We start from the raw sequence: 21,148 nt of genomic DNA, 5'->3' as shown, positions 1-21,148 counted from the left end.
AGTACATATGTTGTATTACGATCTGCATTTGCTCACAAACTTGGGGTGGTGATTTTTTTTTGGATTATGAATAGATTTTTGAGAGAACAGCCGCATATTCCTTTTGCTGGTTGCAGCAGTCTGCCACAACCTGCAGCTGATTACATTTAACCCCATCAGTTGCGATGCCTTCCACGCGACTGGATCACCGCCATGCTTCCTTCTATGTCAGCCACCCCTAGGCGTGTGTGCGCATGACACATCTATTAATAAAGGTCCCACAATAAAAACAGGATAGAGGCTCTGGGAGATTATGTCATCACCGGCTGGGAATTTAAACCACTTCTAGCTGGTACCTCAGCAATGTGTCTCCTGCCTACAGCAGTGGGTGTTGCTCCTGCTTTCCTGATTGTCCAGTATTCCAGCCTTGCCTCATCCAGCCTGTCCCACCTTGTGTTGTCCAGCTTCTCCAGCTTGCCTCGTCCAGCCTTGCCCTATTCCTGAATTTGCTCTGTCTCTGTTGCCTCGCCCTGTTGACTTGCCTTATCCTTGTCCTTGGAGTCCTGCCTTGTCTTGTCCATCTTGTCCAGTCTTGTCCTGCTTCTCTCATTCTGATCTCAGCTATGGACTTGACTATTCCTTTGATATTAGCCTGAATCTGACCCTGCTTCATATCCTGACTCAGTCCTGCTTGCTGCCTGCCCTGACTCTTGTCCTGTCCTTGGATTCTCACTTGGGTCACCCTTGGGACCAACCTAAGTCCTACTGACCCCTGGAATCCAAGGACACAACTTGTAGGAATGGGGCTGGTTTAGGTGAAGTTTCAGCCTGTATGAAAAAGGGGTTTAGATTTGTTAGGAACTGGGCAATACTTTGGGAATGGCAAGCCTATTCTGAAAGGATGGCCTCCACTTTAACCTGGGTGGAACCCAGTATTTGTGCTAACATTTAAAGAAGAGATAGTGCAGCTTTTAAACTAAATTATGGGAAAAAGCTGACAATTGCTCAGGAGAGCATGGTTAGGATTGAGGTATCTTCAAAGGATGCTTGCACAACAGGGAAGTAAGACTATCCTCATAGGTTGTGATAGAGGCAAAAGCAGCACAAGTGTGTTTAAATAAAGAACAGACAGATAAATAATTCCAAACCACCCACTTCAACTGATAGGCAAGTTGTGAACACAATTTAAAAAACATACCTCAAAGACAATATGGGCTAGATTTTAAAAGCCCTGCGCGCCGGCGTGCCTATTTTGCATAGGCCGCTGGCGCGCACAAAGCACCAGGACACGCGTAAGTCCCAGGGCTTCTTAAAGGGGCGGGAGGGGGCGGTCCGGGGCGGGTCCGGGGGCTTGGTGATGGTTCGGGGGCGGGCCGGGAGGGCGGTCCTGAGTCCCCCGGCACTGCGGCCTGTGCCGGGGGATGCCGAGGTGGCACGCACAAGTTACGCCTGCTTCAAGCAGGCGTAACTTGCACAACAAAGGTAGGGGGGATTTAGGTAGGGCTGGGGGTGGGTTAGATAGGGGAAGGGAGGGGAAGGTGGGGGGATGCAGAAAGAAAGTTCCCTCCGAGGCCGCTCCGATTTCGGAGCGGCCTCGGAGGGAATGGAGGCAGGCTGGGCGGCTTGGCGCGCGCAGGCTGCTGATTTTGCGCAGCCTTGCGCGCACTGACCTCGGATTTTATAAGATACACGCCGGTTGCGCGAACAAAAGTACGTGCGCGCGTACTTATTTAAGATCTACCTCTATGTGAATATTTATTTATTTATTTATTTTATTTAAAAATATTTCTATACCGTCTTTACAAACAAAGTTTAGTCGAAATGGTGTACAAAGAAGTAAATCAAAATAAAAAATAAAAATCTCTTAAAATTACAAAAGGAATATAAAAAATAATAAATATAAGAAAATAAAATCCATAATTATTAAAATACATGTTCTAGTATAATATCAACAACAAAGTGCCATATGATTAGTGCATGAAGGTAGTGTAATAAAAAGATGTTGGATTATTGTTTGATAGGTGTAATTTTGAACGCAATTTGAAAAAGATGTTTTTAAAGATTTTTTGAAATGGCTTGAATTGGGTATAGATCTTAACGAATCTGGTAATGCATTCCAGAGGGTTGGGCCTGCTACTGAAAAAGGCCATTTTTCTTGCAATATCTAGACGAGCCTGTCGAGGTGATGGTACATCTAGGAAATTTTGGGTCAAGGATCTTAGGTGTCTACTAGGTTTATAAATTTGAAGAAGAGAACACAATCTGGTAGAGGTAGAGTTATGAATAAGAGAGTGTATGATAGTGAAGATTTTGTACTGTATTCTGTATTTGATAGGTAACCAATGAAATGACTGAAGTACTGGGGTGATGTGAATACTGGAGTCCCTCAAGGTTCTTCCCTTTCTGCTGCACTATTCAACATATATCTTTCCTCTATTTGTCAACTTCTTTCTACTTTAGGTATTTCCTATCACCTTTATGCTGAAGATATCCAGTTCTATTTTTTAACATGGCACGACTGGAAATCTACTTTTGTTTCTCCTTTGTCAAAACCTTGCTGTTTCATAACAAACTTAAGCCTGGATTTATCAAAATGCACTAAATATTGCATGTGACACAAAAAAGGGTGTGTTTTATGGAAATAGGCAGTTTATTACAATTTGTGCTAATACCTATGTGAAGCACTAAGTTACTGCAAATTGTGATAACATTTTCACACTTTAAGATAAGTGCCAGAATTGTTGTATTTCCTACATACAACCACTGGGGGGACCATGTTTAGTAGTGTTAAGGTCCTGGAGAGCCAGCCTAGCTATCAGGGCCACTGAGGGGGGGGGGGGGAGAGAGAGAGAGAGAGTGAGAGTGAGAGAGAGAAAGAGAGAGAGAGAGACTGAGAGACTATCCATAATGCCCTCACACTAGATAGGTATTTATATCTCTATGGGAGGCCCACCGAGTAACTCGAAGTGAGTTTTATGTATTAGTGTTGGGATTAGGGGCCACTTTGACATTCAAAGTGAGATGTACAAACAGAACAGTGCTCTCTTGTGAAGATTTGATGACCTTCGGAGTGAGGAAACTCACTCAAAGATGAGATTTCTGCAATGTTCTCTAAACCTAGCTTGATGTTACCCAGTTAGAGAGTTTAAACCTATCAAAAATGGAAATAATGATTCTTGGACACCCATCTTTTTTTTTTTTTTATAATTTTCTCTTTATTGATAATATTCCCAAAGCTATTCCCTTTAATAATACAACCATCAACATTTCCAAGAATGTTCATAATCTTGGTGTTATCTTTGACCCAAAATTAGATATGCATACTCACATCAAATCTTTAGTGAAATCGTCGATTTATAAATTGCATCTTTTAAAATATATCAAGCCATTACTTGATCCAACTGCTTTTCGCACTTTCCTTACATAAGAAGAACATAAGATATCATTATTACTTATAGGTATTGATTACTGTAATTCCCTTTACGATGGATTACCTCAATCATCTATTCAACTTCTTCAGTTGGTATAAAACGCAGCTGCTCGCTTTCCAATACAAAACTGCACAAACATATTTCCCCAGTTCTATTTACCCTACATTGGCTCCCAATACACTGGAGAATCCAATATAAAATCCTATCCACTTTACAAAGTCTCATTCATAACAATCATCTCTTCAGGCAAGCCTTTAAAGATCTATATGAACTTTAATCTCCAGGCCCTTATTTTATCTTACTACCCTCCCTCCCTCTCCTCATTTAGATCTTACTTCTAGGCGACCTTTCATTTTAGTTTTAACAGTTTTGTTTTATATATTCTGTATGCTCTTTTGTCTTCTTAGGTCTTAACTTTCAGACCAGTCCCTTTCTTATTCCACTTTTTATATTATGTATATTTTCTTAATGTTTTTTTTTATAAATGTCTTTTTATTTTACTTGATTATGATCGTATTTTTATAACATGCCCCGAACATTGGATGGTTTGGGTAATAAAGGGTTTCAAATAAATAAATAAATAAATAAATAAATAAATAGATAGATATCAGAAGTGTTAAAAAAAAGATTGGAGAGTTGGAATCTTTGGCACTGAGCACAGATGTAGTCATTGTTACCAACTCATAGACCCGGTGGAAAGAGGATAACCAATTGGATACTGTAATACCAGGATGCAAATGATATTAAAATCATAGGCCAGGTGAAATTGGTGGAGGGGTAGCATTATATGTTAAGGATTGCATAGAATCAAACAGGATAAAAGTTCTGCAGGAAACAGAAAGTAATGGGAAATCTCTATGGATATAAATTCCAAGTATGATGGGGAAGAGTAAAGCAGTGGGGGTATCCCATCACCCACCTGGCCAAAATGAAGAGACAGATAGTGAAATGCTAACAAAAATCAGAAAAGGCAACAGATTATGCAATTGAAGATTTCAATTACCCCAGTACTGAGTGGGTAAATGCCTCATCAGGACATGCTAAGGAGGTGAAATTTCTAGATGTCTTAAATGACTGCTTCATGGATTAGCTAGTCCTGGAACCAACGAGAGTGGGGTACTACTCTAGATCTAGTCTTCACTATGAGACGGGATCTGGTTCTAGAAGTTAAAGTGGTAGGATTGCTTGGCAATAGTGATTATTTATTTATTTATTTGAGTGTTTTATATACTGTCATTCCATGTGAGAATCATTATTTCACAATGATGTACAGGGTTGGCACTCACAAACATAAGATGAATTACAAAGATAGGCAACCACACAGGTGAACAGGGTAAACATTCTAAAGCTAAGAGTGTATTTCAAAGACATACACATAACATGCAATCATAGTTAGATTATGGGGGGAGTGAGTAAGAATAAGGGGGTATTGTTCAGGACAAATTTTGGTTATCTGTGTCAAGGTGAGTTGAATATATCAGTCAAACAGTAGGCATTAGTGAATAGCCAAGTTTTCAGGTCTTTCTTAAATTTCTTATGGTTTGTTATTGTTCAAAAATTCTCTGGCATTGAGTTCCATAGCTTTGGGCCAGCAATTGAATTTGCTCAGTCTCTAGTTTGTGTGAGTTGAGAATTTCTTATGTCGGGATTTCTATTAAGCCTTTATTCTGGGATCTAAGAGTTAGTTTGGGAATATGTAGTTTAATGTAATCAATTTACATAATAGAAACATAGAAACATGACATCAGATAAAGATTATGGGCCAGATTTTCAAAAGCCTACCCACGTAAATCCCGTGGATTTACATGCATAGGAGGTCTTATGCACACCGGACCTATTTTAAAAGGCCCGGCCATGCGCGTAAAGCCCCAAGACGCATGTAAGTCCCGGGGCTTCGAAAAAGGGGCGGGGCTAGAGGCCTCCAGCACAATGGCCATTTGCCGCTGTGCCGGGGGATCACATGCCGGCAGGGTGCTGGTGCGCGCAACCTGTGCCTGCCCCGAGCAGGGGCAAGAGGTAAGAAAAAGATTTTGGGGGGACTAGCTTAGGGTTAGGGGGTGGATAGGTTAGGGGAAGGGAGGTTAGTTTAGGGGGTTGGGGCGTTCCCTCCCAGTCCACTGCGAAATCGGATAGAGTCCATCCAGAGGATAGCTAGAAAAATGGTCATTGGTGTTCATTGCAAATTACAAAGGGCAGACTTATTTATTTTATATTTTTATATTCCACTTTTCGGTACTTCAAAGTGGATTACATTCAGGTACTGTATACCCAAGAGGAAATGTGAGATAGGGGAAATATGAAAGAGCCACTTAAATTTTATCTCAGAGGTATCGGAGCGGACTGGGAGGGAACTGGTCAAGGCCATGGACCTCGGTGCATGCAAGCTGCACTAATGTGCACTCCCTTGCATGAGTGTCCGTGTATATGAGCCAGGTAGTGCGTGCACATGGACGCATGCGTGCAGGTCTTAAAATCTACCCCTATATGAACTATTTAGTTTGCCCATCCATACTCAGATCTGCAATCCTTACTACTCCTTCAGTAATCCCATCTGCTTGTCTCAAGCTTTCTTGAATTTAGATACTGTCCATGCATCCACCATCTTTTCAGTAAAGAAATACTTTCTTAGATTACTCCTCAGTCCCTTTCATCTGTATTCCATAGCCCCTTGTTCCTGAATCTCCTTTCCATTGAAAGAGACCCCACTTCCTCTGCATTGATACCTTTGAGATAAAATTTAAGTGTCTCTATCATATTTCCCCTATCTCACATTTCCTTTTGGGTATACAATACCTGAATGTAATCCATTTTGAAGTACTGAAAAGTGGAATATAAAAATCTAAAATGAATAAATAAAATAAACAAGTCTGCCCTATGTACTTTGCAATGAAGACCAATGACCATTTTACTAGCTATCCTCTGCATGGACTCTATCCTGTTTACATCCTTTTAAAGGTGCAGTCTTCTGTTTATGGTATTCCAAATGAGGTCTCACTAGGGTCTTACACAGGGGCCATATCACCTCTTTTTTTCTGGTGACCATTCCTCTCCCTGCATCCAAATATCATTCTGACTTTTGTATCACCTTATGCACCTATTTGTCTAACTTGAGATCATCAGATAAGACAACCCCCCAGATCCTGGTCTTGATTTGTGCATAGAATTATTTTACCCCTAGACTGTACCGCTCCCATGGGATTCTGCAGCCCAAATATATGACTCTGCATTGTTTTAGCATTAAATCTCAGCTGCCAGATTCTAGACAATTCCTTAAGCTTCAATAGATCCCTCCTCACATTTTCCACACTTACCTAGCTATCTATTCTGTTGCAGATTTTGGTATCATCCAAAAAAGGCAGATCATTCCCCAAACTCCTTCCACAGTAGCACTTTAGAAAAATTTGAAAAGAACTAGTCCAAGGACCAATCCCTGTGACACACCTCTCCTCAGGGTAAGCTCAATTTACCATTATCCATTTTAGCCTCCCTCTCAACCAGTTTCTAACCCAGTCAGTCACTTTAGGGCCCATATCAAGGATACTCAGTTTATTTATAAGTCTTATATGTGGAAGCATATGAAAGGTCTTCTGAATTCCAAGTACACTACATCGAACGTTCTTCTCCAATCCAACTCTCTGGTCAGACAGTCAAAGAAATTGATCAGATTCATCTGACAAGACCAACCTATGTTAGAACCATGCTCCCTTGGATCTTGTAATCCATTGGATTCCAGCAACTGCACTATCCTCTGTTTTAGCAGCAACTTCATTAATTTCCTTATCACAGAGGTCAGACTAACTGGCTTTTAGTTTCCAGTCTCCTCTTTACTTCTTCCTCTTTTGTGAAGATGAACCAAATCAGTCTCTCTCCAGTCCTCCAGCACTACTCCTGACATTTAAAAAGCATTGAAAAAGTCAGCAGTAAAGCTGCCAGAAGATCCCAAGGATCTCTTAATACCCTTGGATGTATCCCATTAAGCTCCATCGCCTTATTTAATTTTAGTTTAGCTGGCTCCTTACCAGCATATTTTTCTGAAAATTGTTTGAGGTTTACCTCACTTCCAGGTTTATTTATGTCCATTTTCTGACTCTTTTTTTTTTCCACAGATTTTATCCTGGTTTTGTTCATTATAATAAACATTTATAAATTCCCTGCAAAAACAAAATAAAAACTGAAAACAAGGTCCCTACCTATACCCAGAATGCCCATTTTCTTGAATATATGAACTGAAGGTATTGCTAACTGACCAAAAAGAATGAATCTCCCCACACATAGTACTCATTCCTATTCTTCCCTGATCAGTGTGCCTACATGACTCCTCCTTAGCCCCTTGTCTCATATTCCCAATTTAGGCCTGGATTTTCTAAAATCGCATGGCTTTTTGAATCCCCGCGATAACAGGGGCGGGGGGGGGGGGGCAAAACAGGGGGGGGGGGGAGAAGCAGGGGGTGGGACTGTGAAAGCCAGCAGCGATCGCACCACTGCGGTGTTATCGCTGCTGGCTTTCGCACCCAATAGCACCACCGTGAAAGGTGGTGCTATTGGACTCACTACTGGCAGCGATAACGGGTCTTACCATATCGCCGCCAGTGAAATTACTGCCGCGTCCGCCCCGACGGCACCCCGACTTTCCTCTTCCAGTCCCAACTCTGCCCCGACTCCGCCCCTATCTAGCACGCGAAAAGTCCCTTTTTGCGTGCGATATCAATAGAAAATGACCCCCTTAGATAGCTGGAATACCCACCCCTTTTCCCCTAAACTTCTATGTAGGTAATTGTACCTGATTCTCAAGTCATTACTTATAATGATTTCAATGTTTTCTCAGAATTAACAGTCATTAAAGGTACCAATATGCGATCATTCACAAAGCCTACACTTCCCATACTCCCAGATAATGGAAAATGCAATAATTTAATGTTTATATGGCCCTACTGGCCACCAGATGGCACAGTTGAATCATAAATTAATAGATTACATGGTAAACATGGGAAACATTCTAGTTTTCCTAAAGGTTCATCTGAAGTGCAAGGGAAGGTGTATGCTGCTTGCATGACTGTGTGGCCCTTCTAAGAGATATGTATACTGAAAAGTATAAAAGAGAGTGCTCCACGAGGATTAGGAGCTGGTCACTGAGGAAGAGGTCTTTGTAGGATGTAGTGTCTGGAGCAGGACCAGATTGCAGGACAATATCAGCCTGGGGATATTTTTCAGAACCAGCACATGGGATATCTGTGACTCAGTCGTGTACTTTCTATGCAGCACATGCTTCAACAGCCCCCAAAACCACACTGTCTTACCTTAAGAGGTACATCATGTGACCTGGAGCCTGGCAGGTTAGAAACAAATCTCCAAAAAATTTCAGATTTTTCTAAACAGCACACCTTAGACGCACACCTTAGACCAGGGGTGAGCAAACTGAGCTGCAATCCTGCCAAGATGGCCAATGCATGAGACACGCCGAAGGAGCTCTCTTATACCTGTTACTGATTTCCTCTGGATTTACTTTGCTGATGCTGGATTCTCTTCAAGATGCCTCATACTAAGCGTAAAGCTAAGTTAAAGAACAACTTACCTGATAAAAGTGAAGGATCCAACAAACTAAGATTGAGAGCTTTTTTGAGGTAACCCCGAAAATGCCGGAAGCAAGGGTCGCATTGGGAGAGAGGCAGGAGCTCGGCTCTCTTGCCATGGCCAAAAGGAACTCGCTAAGCCCGGGAGCTCCTGAGACGCTGTCACTGCCCTGAGGTCAGATGCAGGTCGAATTGGAGAAAACATCACGAGCTCTAGGTGGGAAAAGGAGAGAGTCACTGACCCTGGATTCTGACGGAGGAGGTAAAGTGGGTGCGGAAGAGGGAGATAGAGGAGCTCCGGTTGGAAGGACTACCTTGACTTCTAGACCCCCACTGATGGCACGCACCAGCACGGGACAACAAGGAAAGCTTCACAGTACAAGAACCGGTAATGTTAAAACCTGGACCAATATTTTCATTGCAAAAACCACCTATTATTACAATGGACTCGCTATGGAACACTTTAGTTTCTATTGAGTCGGCTATATCAATCAACCATGACACAGGTGGTCCTGGAGACTAATAAAAGGGTACTGAACACTGAAAAAACTGTTAGTTTACAAAAAAAGAAAATTGAGCAACTGGAAGAAAAATCATTGAAAACAGAAAATGTTCAAGTTAACCTAATTAAATCTGCAAGCCTAGCGGAAAGAAAGTTTGAAAATATTGAAAACTCCCTTCTATTGTGCTCGGGGGTGGACTCTTGTCCTGAGTCAGTGGAGAACTGCCTCCTGGTAGGGACCAGGAAGCAACTGCCCCCAGGGGAGCGGAGCACTGGAGGAGACAGAGGCTAGAAAGAGCTTCACCACTGGAAGCCTGAAGTCCTCCCGGGAGGAGCCCATAGGGATCCGGGCCGCTTGGACTTAGGTGGGCCTTGCAGGGTCTCCTGGAAGGATGGAAGCCCAGCGTGCCCACAGGCAGAAGGGGAATGCGGTCAGGTTCGATGTAACAAGGATGACCAGAAGAGCATGGGTGATGACAAGGCAAGGAACAGAGCCAGAATCTAGGGATGTAGTCAGACAGGCACAGGTCAAAGTCCAGGAGTCAGTCCGAGGAGTGGTCAGCAAGCAGAAGTCATGTACCAGAGGTCAGACGAGGTTACAGTCAGGCCGAGGTCAGAAGGCAGGCAGCAGAAAGGCATGTCGAACAGACTGGAATCAGAGGCAGGCAACAGGTAGGCGAGTCGAGGAATGGACTGAGATCAGAGGCAGGTAGCAGGCAGGCGAGTTGAGAGACGAACTGGAGTCAGGAGGCAGGAGGCAGGCAGCAGACAGGCAGGCAGGTCAAGGAACAAGCCGAGGTCAGTACCAGTAAGACAGTCCGGGGTACTACCTGGGTAGATGAACAGATGAACAGGAACAGGAGTACGTTGGAGTACTAGGAAGCAAGAAAAAGGCAGGAACAGAACTGGAACAGAAGGATCCTGGAACGAGATTTAGGACAAGACAGGAGAAAGCAACAAACGCAGTGACAATCTATCACAAACGCCGACCCGATTGCCAAGGCAAGGAAGATCAAGCAATGACTTCCTTATAATGGGGAATCAATCAGGGCACGCCATGGAGCTAGGACACGCCCTTGGCCCTACAAGAGGCCAGGCGGTCTGTGCGCCTGTGCGTAGGGGCGTAGCCGACACAGCCGAGGACGCCGAGCTCCAGTGTGAGGCCTCGTGTGCAGTGGAAGGCCCGGCGGCCGCCGCCGCGGGATGCCGGGGCCTGGACGCACTAGCAGCAACCGCTAGGGAGGCCGACCCAGGACCTGCCGTGGAACCATGAAGGTAAGCAGGCCTGTGCGCTGGCCGGGCGCGGATGGGATGCATAACACCTTCATTATTTAAACTTGCGGGTTGTTAGTTTTCCTATTATTAAGAAAATGTCTCCTCTTAAAATGTTTAAAGAATACATGAAAGTGTATTAAAATACCTAAGGAAATTATACCTGTAATAATCAAAGCCTTTTTCTTATCTAGGAAATTTATGCCTTCGAAAGGGGGAGAAGCAGGAATAACAACAAGTCAATAAATATTACTGATATGACTGAGATGTCTTTACAGACAGAAATTAATGTGAGGGGTACCTTATTGGTCTCGTTTGCGTTTGAGCAGGACAGGAACCTTTTCTTAAAATTTTTCTTTAGAAGCAGAGGGGCCCAATATTATGGGCAACAAGTATGGGTTTATCCCGACATAGTCGGTCCTACACAGGAGCGCAGGAAGAAATTTCTACAAATGAGAACTGAAGTAGTAACTCAAGGGGCCAGTATGGTACTAAGATACCTGTGTAAATGTTTACTAAAATTTCAGGATCAGAAGTATATTTTCTTAGAACCGGAACAGTTGAGGAGTTTTCTTGATGGGAAAGGGTGAAGTGTGAAGCCTATAAAATAGGGGGATGGGATCTCATGCAGAGGTTTATTCCTTAAATTGTATTGAATGTTGAGCTCCTATAATTTTCTTTGAATTTACATTTTGGCTCCAAAATTTCCCTTGTGTAATTAGAGATGTGATATGAAATATGAATGAATGTTAAGTTTGTAGTACTAAGGATTAAGATATTTGGAATCTCTATTCTTGTGATTATATGATTGTAATATACCTGAAATGGCAAAATAAAAAATAAAAAAAAACAACAACAACAAAAAAAGCTGAGCTGCAATCCCCCTTCCATCCATGTAATCTGTTGTCCCCTCCGCACACACACGTTTGGTTACATCTCTCATATATATCCTGGTCTGGTGTTAAAGTTACTTGCCAACAATCAAATGATGAACTAGTTGCTAAGTAATGAGACAACAACACTTCCAACCAGTGTGGCTCAGACACACGCACAAAGACATTTGCTGTTGTGCTGCTGCTCATATTCTCACTCGGCAAGGGCCATCCTGCCCCAGAACTGCCATATCATTATGTAAAAATTCTTGCTTGTTGCCAGCCTTTCCTCAGCACCCTCTCTCTCCCAGAGACTCATTGAATACATAGCCAGCTGCTCCTCTCAAAGCCCAGCCATCGCTGACAGAAGATATACCAACATTGCACAGGTACTTCTTCCTGGCTCACCCCGCCCTTTCTATGATAGTATCTTGCCTCCACTTTTCAGGGCCTCACCCCAGCACATTCACAGACTGCGTGCCACACAGAATGCTGCTGTTACGGTTCTGTAAGCTCTGCTCTGCCAACTAATTCCAAGGAAGGGGGAACCAGAAGTGATCCATTCTGCCAGCTTCCTCCATGGCTTAACAAAAAGAAAAGAAAATTAAATCCTGGCCAAGTGTGAGACTGGGAAGAGCCTGGCTCAAAGTAGCACAGTTCCAGACGGATTCCTGCTTTCCCACATCGAGCCACTGCAGCCAGAACTAGACTGGTGCAAGGGTATTGGGCAACTTAGGAAAAACTTACAGTCTTGTACACACACTCACACAGCCAGCCCCAAACTCTCCAACACAGTTAAAAGTTATGCATTTATATTAAGATTTTATATGAAAATGAACAAAAATATCACAACATGTATATTATATTTACATGCACTGCTGTGGCACCAACCAGAAAACCCTGCAAAAAAGTAAACAAGACAATTGGAACTCATATGATATTAGGCCTATTGTAATAGGTGTTGTGGGTATAGGGTTGATCCTCAGAAAGCCACAACTTAACTAAATTACAAAATAGTAAACCCCCCATACAAAACATCACTAACTGCCAGCACTCAAACAATAACAACCCTACCTATGAAAAGGTAATAATGCAAAATCCCAAAACCCCTAATCACCTCCTAGTAGGAAAATAGAGCAAGTCAGGCTTCTAAAGATCCCTATAAAGAAAGTACACATTAACAAAATACCTCACCTCAATCTCTCATGTATGTGCACACTCACACACATACACACACAGGCTCTCACACTGCCCAGGCCAGCACCAGTGTCCCCCACTCGATCCTGTTCTCCCCATCAAACCTCCATTGCCCCCCCCCGATCCTGCCCCCCCAATCTAGCACCAGTATCCCCATCTCTGTCTACCCATTCTCTTCCATGCCAGCATCAATATCTACCTTTTCTTTCTCCCCAACCCCAGTGTCCCTCTTTCTCTTCCAGTCTCCCCTCCAGCCAGTTTAGCATTTCCCATTCCCTCACACTGCCACGAACATCCCCTCTCCCTCCCAGGAACATCTCTCTCTCTTTTGTCCCTCTGACACCACCTTGTCTCGCTTCCCTTAACACAAGCAACATCCCCATCGCAAGCCAAATAGGGGATGCCCCTCCCCAAGCGTTTTCCTGCCGGCCGCCTGCACCGCTCTGCGAGGTCTGCAAAGCCTGAAGTGTCAGCGATAGACTGTCCCTTGCCACGTGCTCCTTTTTAGCAGCAGGTCACACAGTATCGGCGTGCCGGTGCTAATTAGATTGCCCAGGGTCCTCTTAGGCAGGCAGCAGTACCTGCTTCTTTGCCGATGACTGTCGGCCATGCTTCTGTTTCACACGTTCTTAGCACTGTGCCTGCGTGGCTGCAAGTGTCTTAGCACATTAGAAGTACCGTTAGTCCAGGGAGGGAGGGAAGCTGTAGCAGCTGTGCTGCCGCTTAAGAGGCTTTGATCTGCCTCTGTTCCAGTGTGGCCGGCAGTGCCCTTCTGATCTGGTGCCTATGGCCGGGCCATATTGGCTAAAGGCTAGCTTCGGCACGGAGCTAGGATACTCCCAAGAGCTGGCCTAAGCACTATTACTGTTTGCTATGACAACAAACCTCAAACTTTACTACATGTATAGTTAGACGACGCTTTTATTCACAAGAAATTAGGAATGCAACATCTCAAGCATGTATTGTCTTGTCTATATATATACGGTAAATACATATATATATATATGCATACACAAAAAATTGTCTTGCCTGCACAGCCCAGAGGTAGTCCAGACGTAATTTCAAGTCCACCTGCCTGGAGTGAAGTGCCAAAGCGCAGGAAAACAGCAAAATGGCTAGCATAGGTTCATAGCCACGCATATAGATTGAGCCTCCCCTTCAAAACAGCAAAGAACACATAAAGAAAAATTATAACACTTTCTTAAATAAAAATACAGTTTGCAATATGGTCAATATGAATTTCATTGTGACATATGGGATTATTGGTTTAAGATAATGAAAATATAATTATACAACTGTAAACCCTAAAACGTTGAATTTTGGTGAATAATGAGATCCATGTTTTACATCAAACATGTGATCCTTAACTTCAATTCTCATGGTTCCCAAACAGGCCTTGTTTTCCGGGTAACTAAATACAATGAATAGATTTTTCTCCGTTTCACTGAAGAACAAGAGTAATTTCAATATTTGGATTACCCTGAAAAAAAGACTGGTTTATAGCACATAAAGACCTTAGCTAAGAACTACTGCACTTGTCTTATAGAGCTATTGCCAAAAATGAACTGCCTTGTATAACCAGTTAGTAAGGCTGTACAGTTTTGAACCATTTTAGTGAAGAGCATGGGATATTGTGAAATAATAATGTATTAACCAAGGTCTCATGCAAATTTCTTACGGTATGGAAAGATGGAATAAAAATCGTAATTTAGCGACTCCTGATCATAAACCCATCTATTGTACTCGTATTTTCTGTGGTCAGGATATACTGCTATGATTATATTATACTCCTGTAGCTACGTCTAATCTGACATCATATTAATGCTTATTTTCATGGTGACTTTTGATTTTCATGATTGACAACAAGAAAATGCACACAAATCATTTTTTGGTGTGCATGTCAGATAATTTTATCTTACATGCTAAAGTACCTAAACATTTGATGCAATAAATTTTAACTAGTGTATGGTAAAATATTACCCTGACAGTGTGTTACAGTATTAAAATGTAAAAGCCCAGTGTGTGCATCAATTAGGGGATGAGCAAAGAAGTTGGACTCGCGTGCACTGAGTGCATTTTTTAAAGTGCCCAGATCCGCGCATAAAACCCACTGCACGCACACCTCAAAGGTTTCCAAAAAGGGGCAGGGCGTGGATGTGGTCTGGGCAAAGTATGGTCATTTCAGGACCTGGCCAAGAGATGTGTGCGTAAATACTTACGCAGCCTGGCACATGCCAAGGTCCCCTGCCGCCTGTCTTCATTTCTGCTATTGATGACGTGTAACTGGGGAGTCTGGAGTAACTGGGGAGGGTAAGATTATCAAACGAGGGGAGATTAAAGGACTAGCAGTTAGCTGGGTGAGCTGATGAGTGAACTGGTAAACTGGCAATGGCGTGGGCATGCACCCCTTTTAAAAAAAAACAAACTGATTTATGCAGTAGAAGCAGGATTTGTGCACTCACTTAAAATTAGAAGCATATGTGCACTCATTCAGGCTATTCTATAACATGCACGCATATTCGCACACAAGTTATAAAATAATTGCGGCCCTGGGTGCGGGCGGACACACATGTGCCAAAGTGCGTCCGCATGCTATTTTGAATGTTACGCGCCCTATGTTCATGCTAACTAAAAATGCAATTGCTAAATAGATTGACAATGTCAAATAGCATTGGAAAAGTTAAATAGTGTATGCATGCTAAACTGAGCATGCTAATTCCCTCCTGGCTCCAGCTGCGAGCTTCAAAACTGGAAGACCAAAGTAAACCCAGTACATAGGTTTGCTTGTCAGCTTTGAAGGGGTAAATGGAAGAGTTATTAAGAGTAGCCTAATGGTTAGAACAGTGGTTCAAATCTCACTGCGACTGCTTGTGATCTTGGGAAAGTCACTTTATCCTCCATTGCCTCAGGTACAAACTTAGGGCATTATTTACTTGGCCATGGTATTTTTTCCAGAGGGAAAACATTGAAACTTACAAAGCAGTGATACTTGGTACTGCCGCTTTGTGAATCCTGCAGTATTTCCTTGATGGTAAAATACGGCCCAGAAAGATACTGTGGAATTATTTAAAGTGTACAACATGTGTGATGACAGCCTTGGGATTGTGAAGCTGCCATGTATTAAAGGTAACTCCCCCCCCCCCCCACAGGTGCAGAAATAAACCTCAGGAGTCTCAATAGACCCTTTGTGACCCTCCCCCTCCCCACTGTCCCTGGAAGTGGCTATAGTGAAAAAAATTAATATTTTTACAGTTAAAAGTTCTGGGGCAAGCCCTGTCTACAACCCCTCCCCTCTGAGTAAACAATTTGCCACTCAAAGGTTGACCCCTCCATCCCTGAACCTAGCCCACCTTTCAGACCCTCCTGCTCTTAATAGTGTAGCCCTGGTGTTGTAGTGGGAGCTCAGAGCATCCCAAGTCCAGTGGTGGCCATTTTCCAAAATGGCACCAGCTGCTCCTATCACATGATAGGAGCAAAGGCATGGCCACCAATGGGCTCAGAGCCTAGAGGGCGCTCTGAGCCCCACTACACCATCAAAGCTACAATAGTAAATGCAAGGAGGTTTTGAAGGGTGGGCTAGAGTGGGAAGGCCAGCCTCCGGGGGGGGGGGGGGAGGGGTGGCACATTTTGTACCCAAAGGGGAGGGGTTGCGGGTTTGGAAGTGGGACCTGCCCAAGAATTTATAACTTACAAAAATCTTCATTTTCACTAGGCCACCTCCAGGGGGTTCATGGGTGGTTGGGGATGAGACAAGAGGTCTATGGAGACCCCCAACCTTTTTCTGAACCATGAAGGAGCTACTCATTCATTAGCATTCTAATGCTCCTGAGGGAAATTAGCTACAACTAATGAGTTGTAGCTGATCTTCAACTCAATTTTTTTTTGTGATTTTTGAAACAAGCTGTTTTATTTGATTTGCATGGTATCGGCTATTAATTATTATGCTAATCAGATCATTATAATATGTGTGATACTGATGGAAGAATAACGCAAGGCATTTTAAATGCCTCACATTATTTATTTTTAAAAATATTTGTTAGTTGCCTTACTGATTACATCTCTCAAAGTTATTATCCCTGCGTTAGGCCATTTAGCATATGATAAACAGCAGTTACTGCATGGTAAATAACCTTCCAGTTAGGCCCATAGATTATAAGTTCTCTGGGGGACAGAGAACTACCTATAGTACTTGAATGTAATGTAATGTATACCGCTTTGAAATGCCTGAAAGGTGGAATACAAGCCAAATTAAATCAAACAATAGATAAACCCTAGGAGATTAGAAATGAAGAGAAGGTTCCATGAGAGAATAAAAATCAGATATGAGTGCTTGATTCTGCCTATCCTGTCAGTAAGGATCTTGAAAGAGTGACATGAAAGGATGTGGATGATGATGGAAGGGAACATGAAAGGGGGAGACCCATGGAAGAATCTGACCATTCCCTCCTCTATGAGCTCCCTGTAGCATACGCCATGCAATGGCTGGATGACATCGTCTGCTATGGCCTCAAAGCATCAGAAATGATGAGTTCTGCATGCAAACCAAAAACAATGCAGAGTTCAAAGAAGCTAATAATGTCAATAATAGCAAAGACCTTTCTCCTTTGTTAATCTAATGCTTGGAAATACATTTGCATTGTGGAAATATAAGTGTATAAGTTTTTTAAAGAACTTAGATATGGGTTGTTATCTCTCCTATGTTGCTTTCTCTTCTCACTTTGTTGATTTCTCCCTCTCCTCTGTATCACCTCTATATCTCTCCCATAACTCCTTATTTTGAAGCAGACACATCTTCTACTGTCACCCCTAAAGTATTTCAACCTTGTCACTTTCATCCCCTTGATACCAAGGAAGGACAACTGGAAGCCATAATTCTGGAGGGCATCCATATCTGACATTAATTTACTTCTTTATTTTGGCTCATAGTGATCCCCTGTTCCTGTTGAGACACTAATATTATTTCCATGCAGTGATGTAAGTGATATCTCTTCTGCAGGCTTGTATATATGAGTCAGTATTGTACAGTAAGAAAAACACCTGCAGCCCTACCAAGAGGAAGACAGTTTTCTGGAAAGAACCAGTAGGAAGACGACAAGGTGGTAACCAGGATCCCAATCTATAACCTAGCTTTGAGTAAGTATGCAAGGCTTTTAGGTGTCTTGGGCTCTTTGGGCTCAGTGCTACAGATTGCATAGTTTGTTACCTAGATTATCTACAGTTTAGGATGGAGAAAACCATTCTCAGGATGTGACAGTGGAATCTGTCAATGCTTGAAACCAAAGGATGTTTTTCTATCAGTTCCTGAGCCAGAGGTAAAGGCCCCCTCCTCTGTGCCTTCTGGTTATATGTCTGTGCCTGTTGTCTGTCTGTTGATATGTCTCTATCAACATTTTATTATGTTTATCTGACTATATCTCTTAAGGTATGGGTGTCTGTCAGTGCCTGAGCCTGAGATATATCTTTGCATGTCTCAGTCATAATTTAGTGTCACTACAACTCCAACAAAGCTCAGCACGGTAATTGTTTTTGGAAATTGTGAGTCAACTGAATACTCGAAATAACCACTAATTTCCCAATCCTCAGAATAATATATTGACGCTTACTTAAATGACCATCATAACAGGCATCATTGTGTATTGCTATACAGCTTTGTTTACCACTCTGCCTTATATTTAATCATCGGTCAGTCCCAAATATAAACAGAACTATTTTTTAATATTTTTATGTGCTCCGTGAATGCTTTATCCGTGAGATTAAAATAATTATCAATTTTCTTTTTCATTTCATTTCAATTCATGAATGAATAGTAACTTATCTGAAAGATTATCTGTATATTATTCCACAGGAAAATTTTTCTTGTATCTCATATCACATGAAGCTGTCAGCCACTGGTAATTTCCATGCCCAAGTTTTTCATGCTGTTAGCCGGTAGTGGTCTCTTTGCCCGACACGGTACTGTGTTTCGGACTCTACACACGTCCTTTATCAAGGGCTCAATCTGCGTCCAAAAAACAAAATTTCACTTGAGAAACCACCTTTAATAACATATAGTCGTGGAAAAAATGGGAGATATGGTTATGCATTCTTTTATGTATCCAACACCAGAAGTTAATTCAGATGCAAATATCAGCCATTGGCAATGTAACCAATGTTCTATGTGTAGGCAAACTATCATTGGCCCAAGCTGGACTGATACATTTGGGAAGGTGCATTGGTCACGTCATTATACTGATTGTTCATCTACATGAGTAATTTACCTTATAATATGCCCATGTAATCTTTATTACATAGGGCGAACAAAACGGAGTATACGTGTACGCCTTATTGAACATCGAAGCTGCATTACTACGGGAAACATTTTGGCACCCATGGTGGCTCACTGCGGGGAAAAAAACCATTCCTTTCAAGATCTTCATTGGCGTATTCTAGATTGTGTTCCTTTAAATCCATGAGGGGGTGACCCAAATGCAGGATTAAATCTCCGGGAACAGCAATGGATATTCTGGATGCGCACGGTGACACCTAGTGGTTTAAATAGCATCATAGAATGGAATTCCCTCATTTAAAAAAAAAGCTGGGGTGAGAAGAATGATGTGTTTGTGACGTAAGCAACTATACTGGGTATATGTAACATCCAGAGGCGACCGGAAAAGAACTGAAAAAAACGCCAAGATTTGCCATGCCGTTGTTATAGTAAGGACCGTTTGGAGCAATCTGAGTAACAAGTTGTTAACTATAGATTTAAAATAATGGAGTGAAATTTTGGTTTTTGGACGCAGATTGAGCCCTTGATAAAGGACGTGTGTAGAGTCCGAAACACAGTACTGTGTCGGGCAAAGAGACCACTACCGGCTAACAGCATGAAAAACTTGGGCATGGAAATTACAAGTGGCTGACAGCTTCATGTGATATGAGATACAAGAACATTTTTCCTGTGGAATAATATACAGATAATCTTTCAGATAAGTTACTATTCATTCATGAATTGAAATGAAATGAAAAAGAAAATTGATAATCATTTTAATCTCACGGATAAAGCATTCACGGAGCACATAAAAAATATTAAAAAATAGTTCTGTTTATATTTGGGACTGACCGATGATTAAATATAAGGCAGAGTGGTAAACAAAGCTGTATAGCAATACACAATGATGCCTGTTATGATGGTCATTTAAGTAAGCGTCAATATATTGTTCTGAGGATTGGGAAATTAGTGGTTATTTCGAGTATTCAGTCATAATTTAAACATGAGAGATATCTGTCAATGGTGCTATGATGTCCTGACTGTGCTCTGCTTAGTGAAGCTACATAATCTGACTTTTCTGTTTGGAATTAATGCATCTGCAACTCATAACCCCTGCTCTTCTCTTCTTCAGGGGAACCCTCTCATGCCCCATCTGGCCCCTGGTGGAAGCAAGAGGCACTAATGTGTTCCTGAGGAAAAAGTGTTCCCTCCCTGTTCTTAGTGTTCAAGATTACACATCCTCTATACAGTAGCTAAAATCAGACTTAATTAGCTCATAGTTAGACTAGATACATAGTGTAAACCAGGGCTCAACCAGAACTGTATTCTGGGGGAGGTCCAAGGTTTACATGGGTGGATACTGTGGCCAGGCCTCCCACCCATCTCCCATCCCTTACCCCTTCCTGTATGGGTCTTCACTGCAGTGGCTACAAAACTCTTTCTGGCAACACTACCTCCTCTCTCGTCACTGTCTCCCTGGCCTGTTTCTGCCGTTTCCAATTCTCCCTCTGCAGTAAAGGCAACTAATTTATTCAAGTTCAAATCTCTCAGGCTGCTGTAAATAGTTTCCACTGATCCACGCAGTTTTGAACTTTGAAGGGGCAGAGGGGATGGGGGATAAATAATTACTTGTTAAAAGTAAACAAAGACTTTGCCCTCATACCTTCACATGTCTAATTCAAAGGCATGGTGTTTCCCATTCAATTTAGCCTCCTTAAAAGTACAGAGGATCATCAACTGGCAGTGATTCCAATGCATCCAGAACCCTATCTCCTGCACTTTTAAGAAGCTGACTCAGATGGGACATGACCTTGCTGCCATGGATGGGAGCCTGAGTCAAAAGTCACAGGCTTTCAAGGTCCAGCTAGGATTACATCTCTGGTATAGACCAATAAAAGCTACAGATTCCTACATGAATATGTGAGTACCCACAAGCCTTCATAGACAACTCCACTGCTTTAGATATGTTGCTCACACAACATCATAAAAAACTGTTTTATATTTAGGTCTTTACTATCCCGTACAGTTTGTAACATTGAGTAGATAGCCATCTTTCTAACATATTCTAGGTAAGGCCTGAC

At 42.4% G+C, this 21,148-nt stretch overlaps 1 protein-coding gene across 1 annotated transcript in view; it reads right to left on the bottom strand.

Annotated features, from left to right (window-relative positions):
* ADCY1 (adenylate cyclase 1) overlaps window positions 1-21,148 on the bottom strand; it is a 676,474-nt gene that overhangs the window by 86,500 nt on the left and 568,826 nt on the right. Inside the window, exon 17 of the mRNA XM_029587086.1 lies at window positions 13,853-13,979. Coding sequence (XP_029442946.1) covers window positions 13,853-13,979 — 127 coding nt within the window. The remainder of the gene's footprint in view (window positions 1-13,852; window positions 13,980-21,148) is intronic.

The sequence above is a fragment of the Rhinatrema bivittatum genome, chromosome 2 (assembly GCF_901001135.1).
Source record: "Rhinatrema bivittatum chromosome 2, aRhiBiv1.1, whole genome shotgun sequence".
NCBI lineage: Eukaryota > Metazoa > Chordata > Amphibia > Gymnophiona > Rhinatrematidae > Rhinatrema > Rhinatrema bivittatum.
This window is presented reverse-complemented; position numbering and strand designations above follow the sequence as displayed.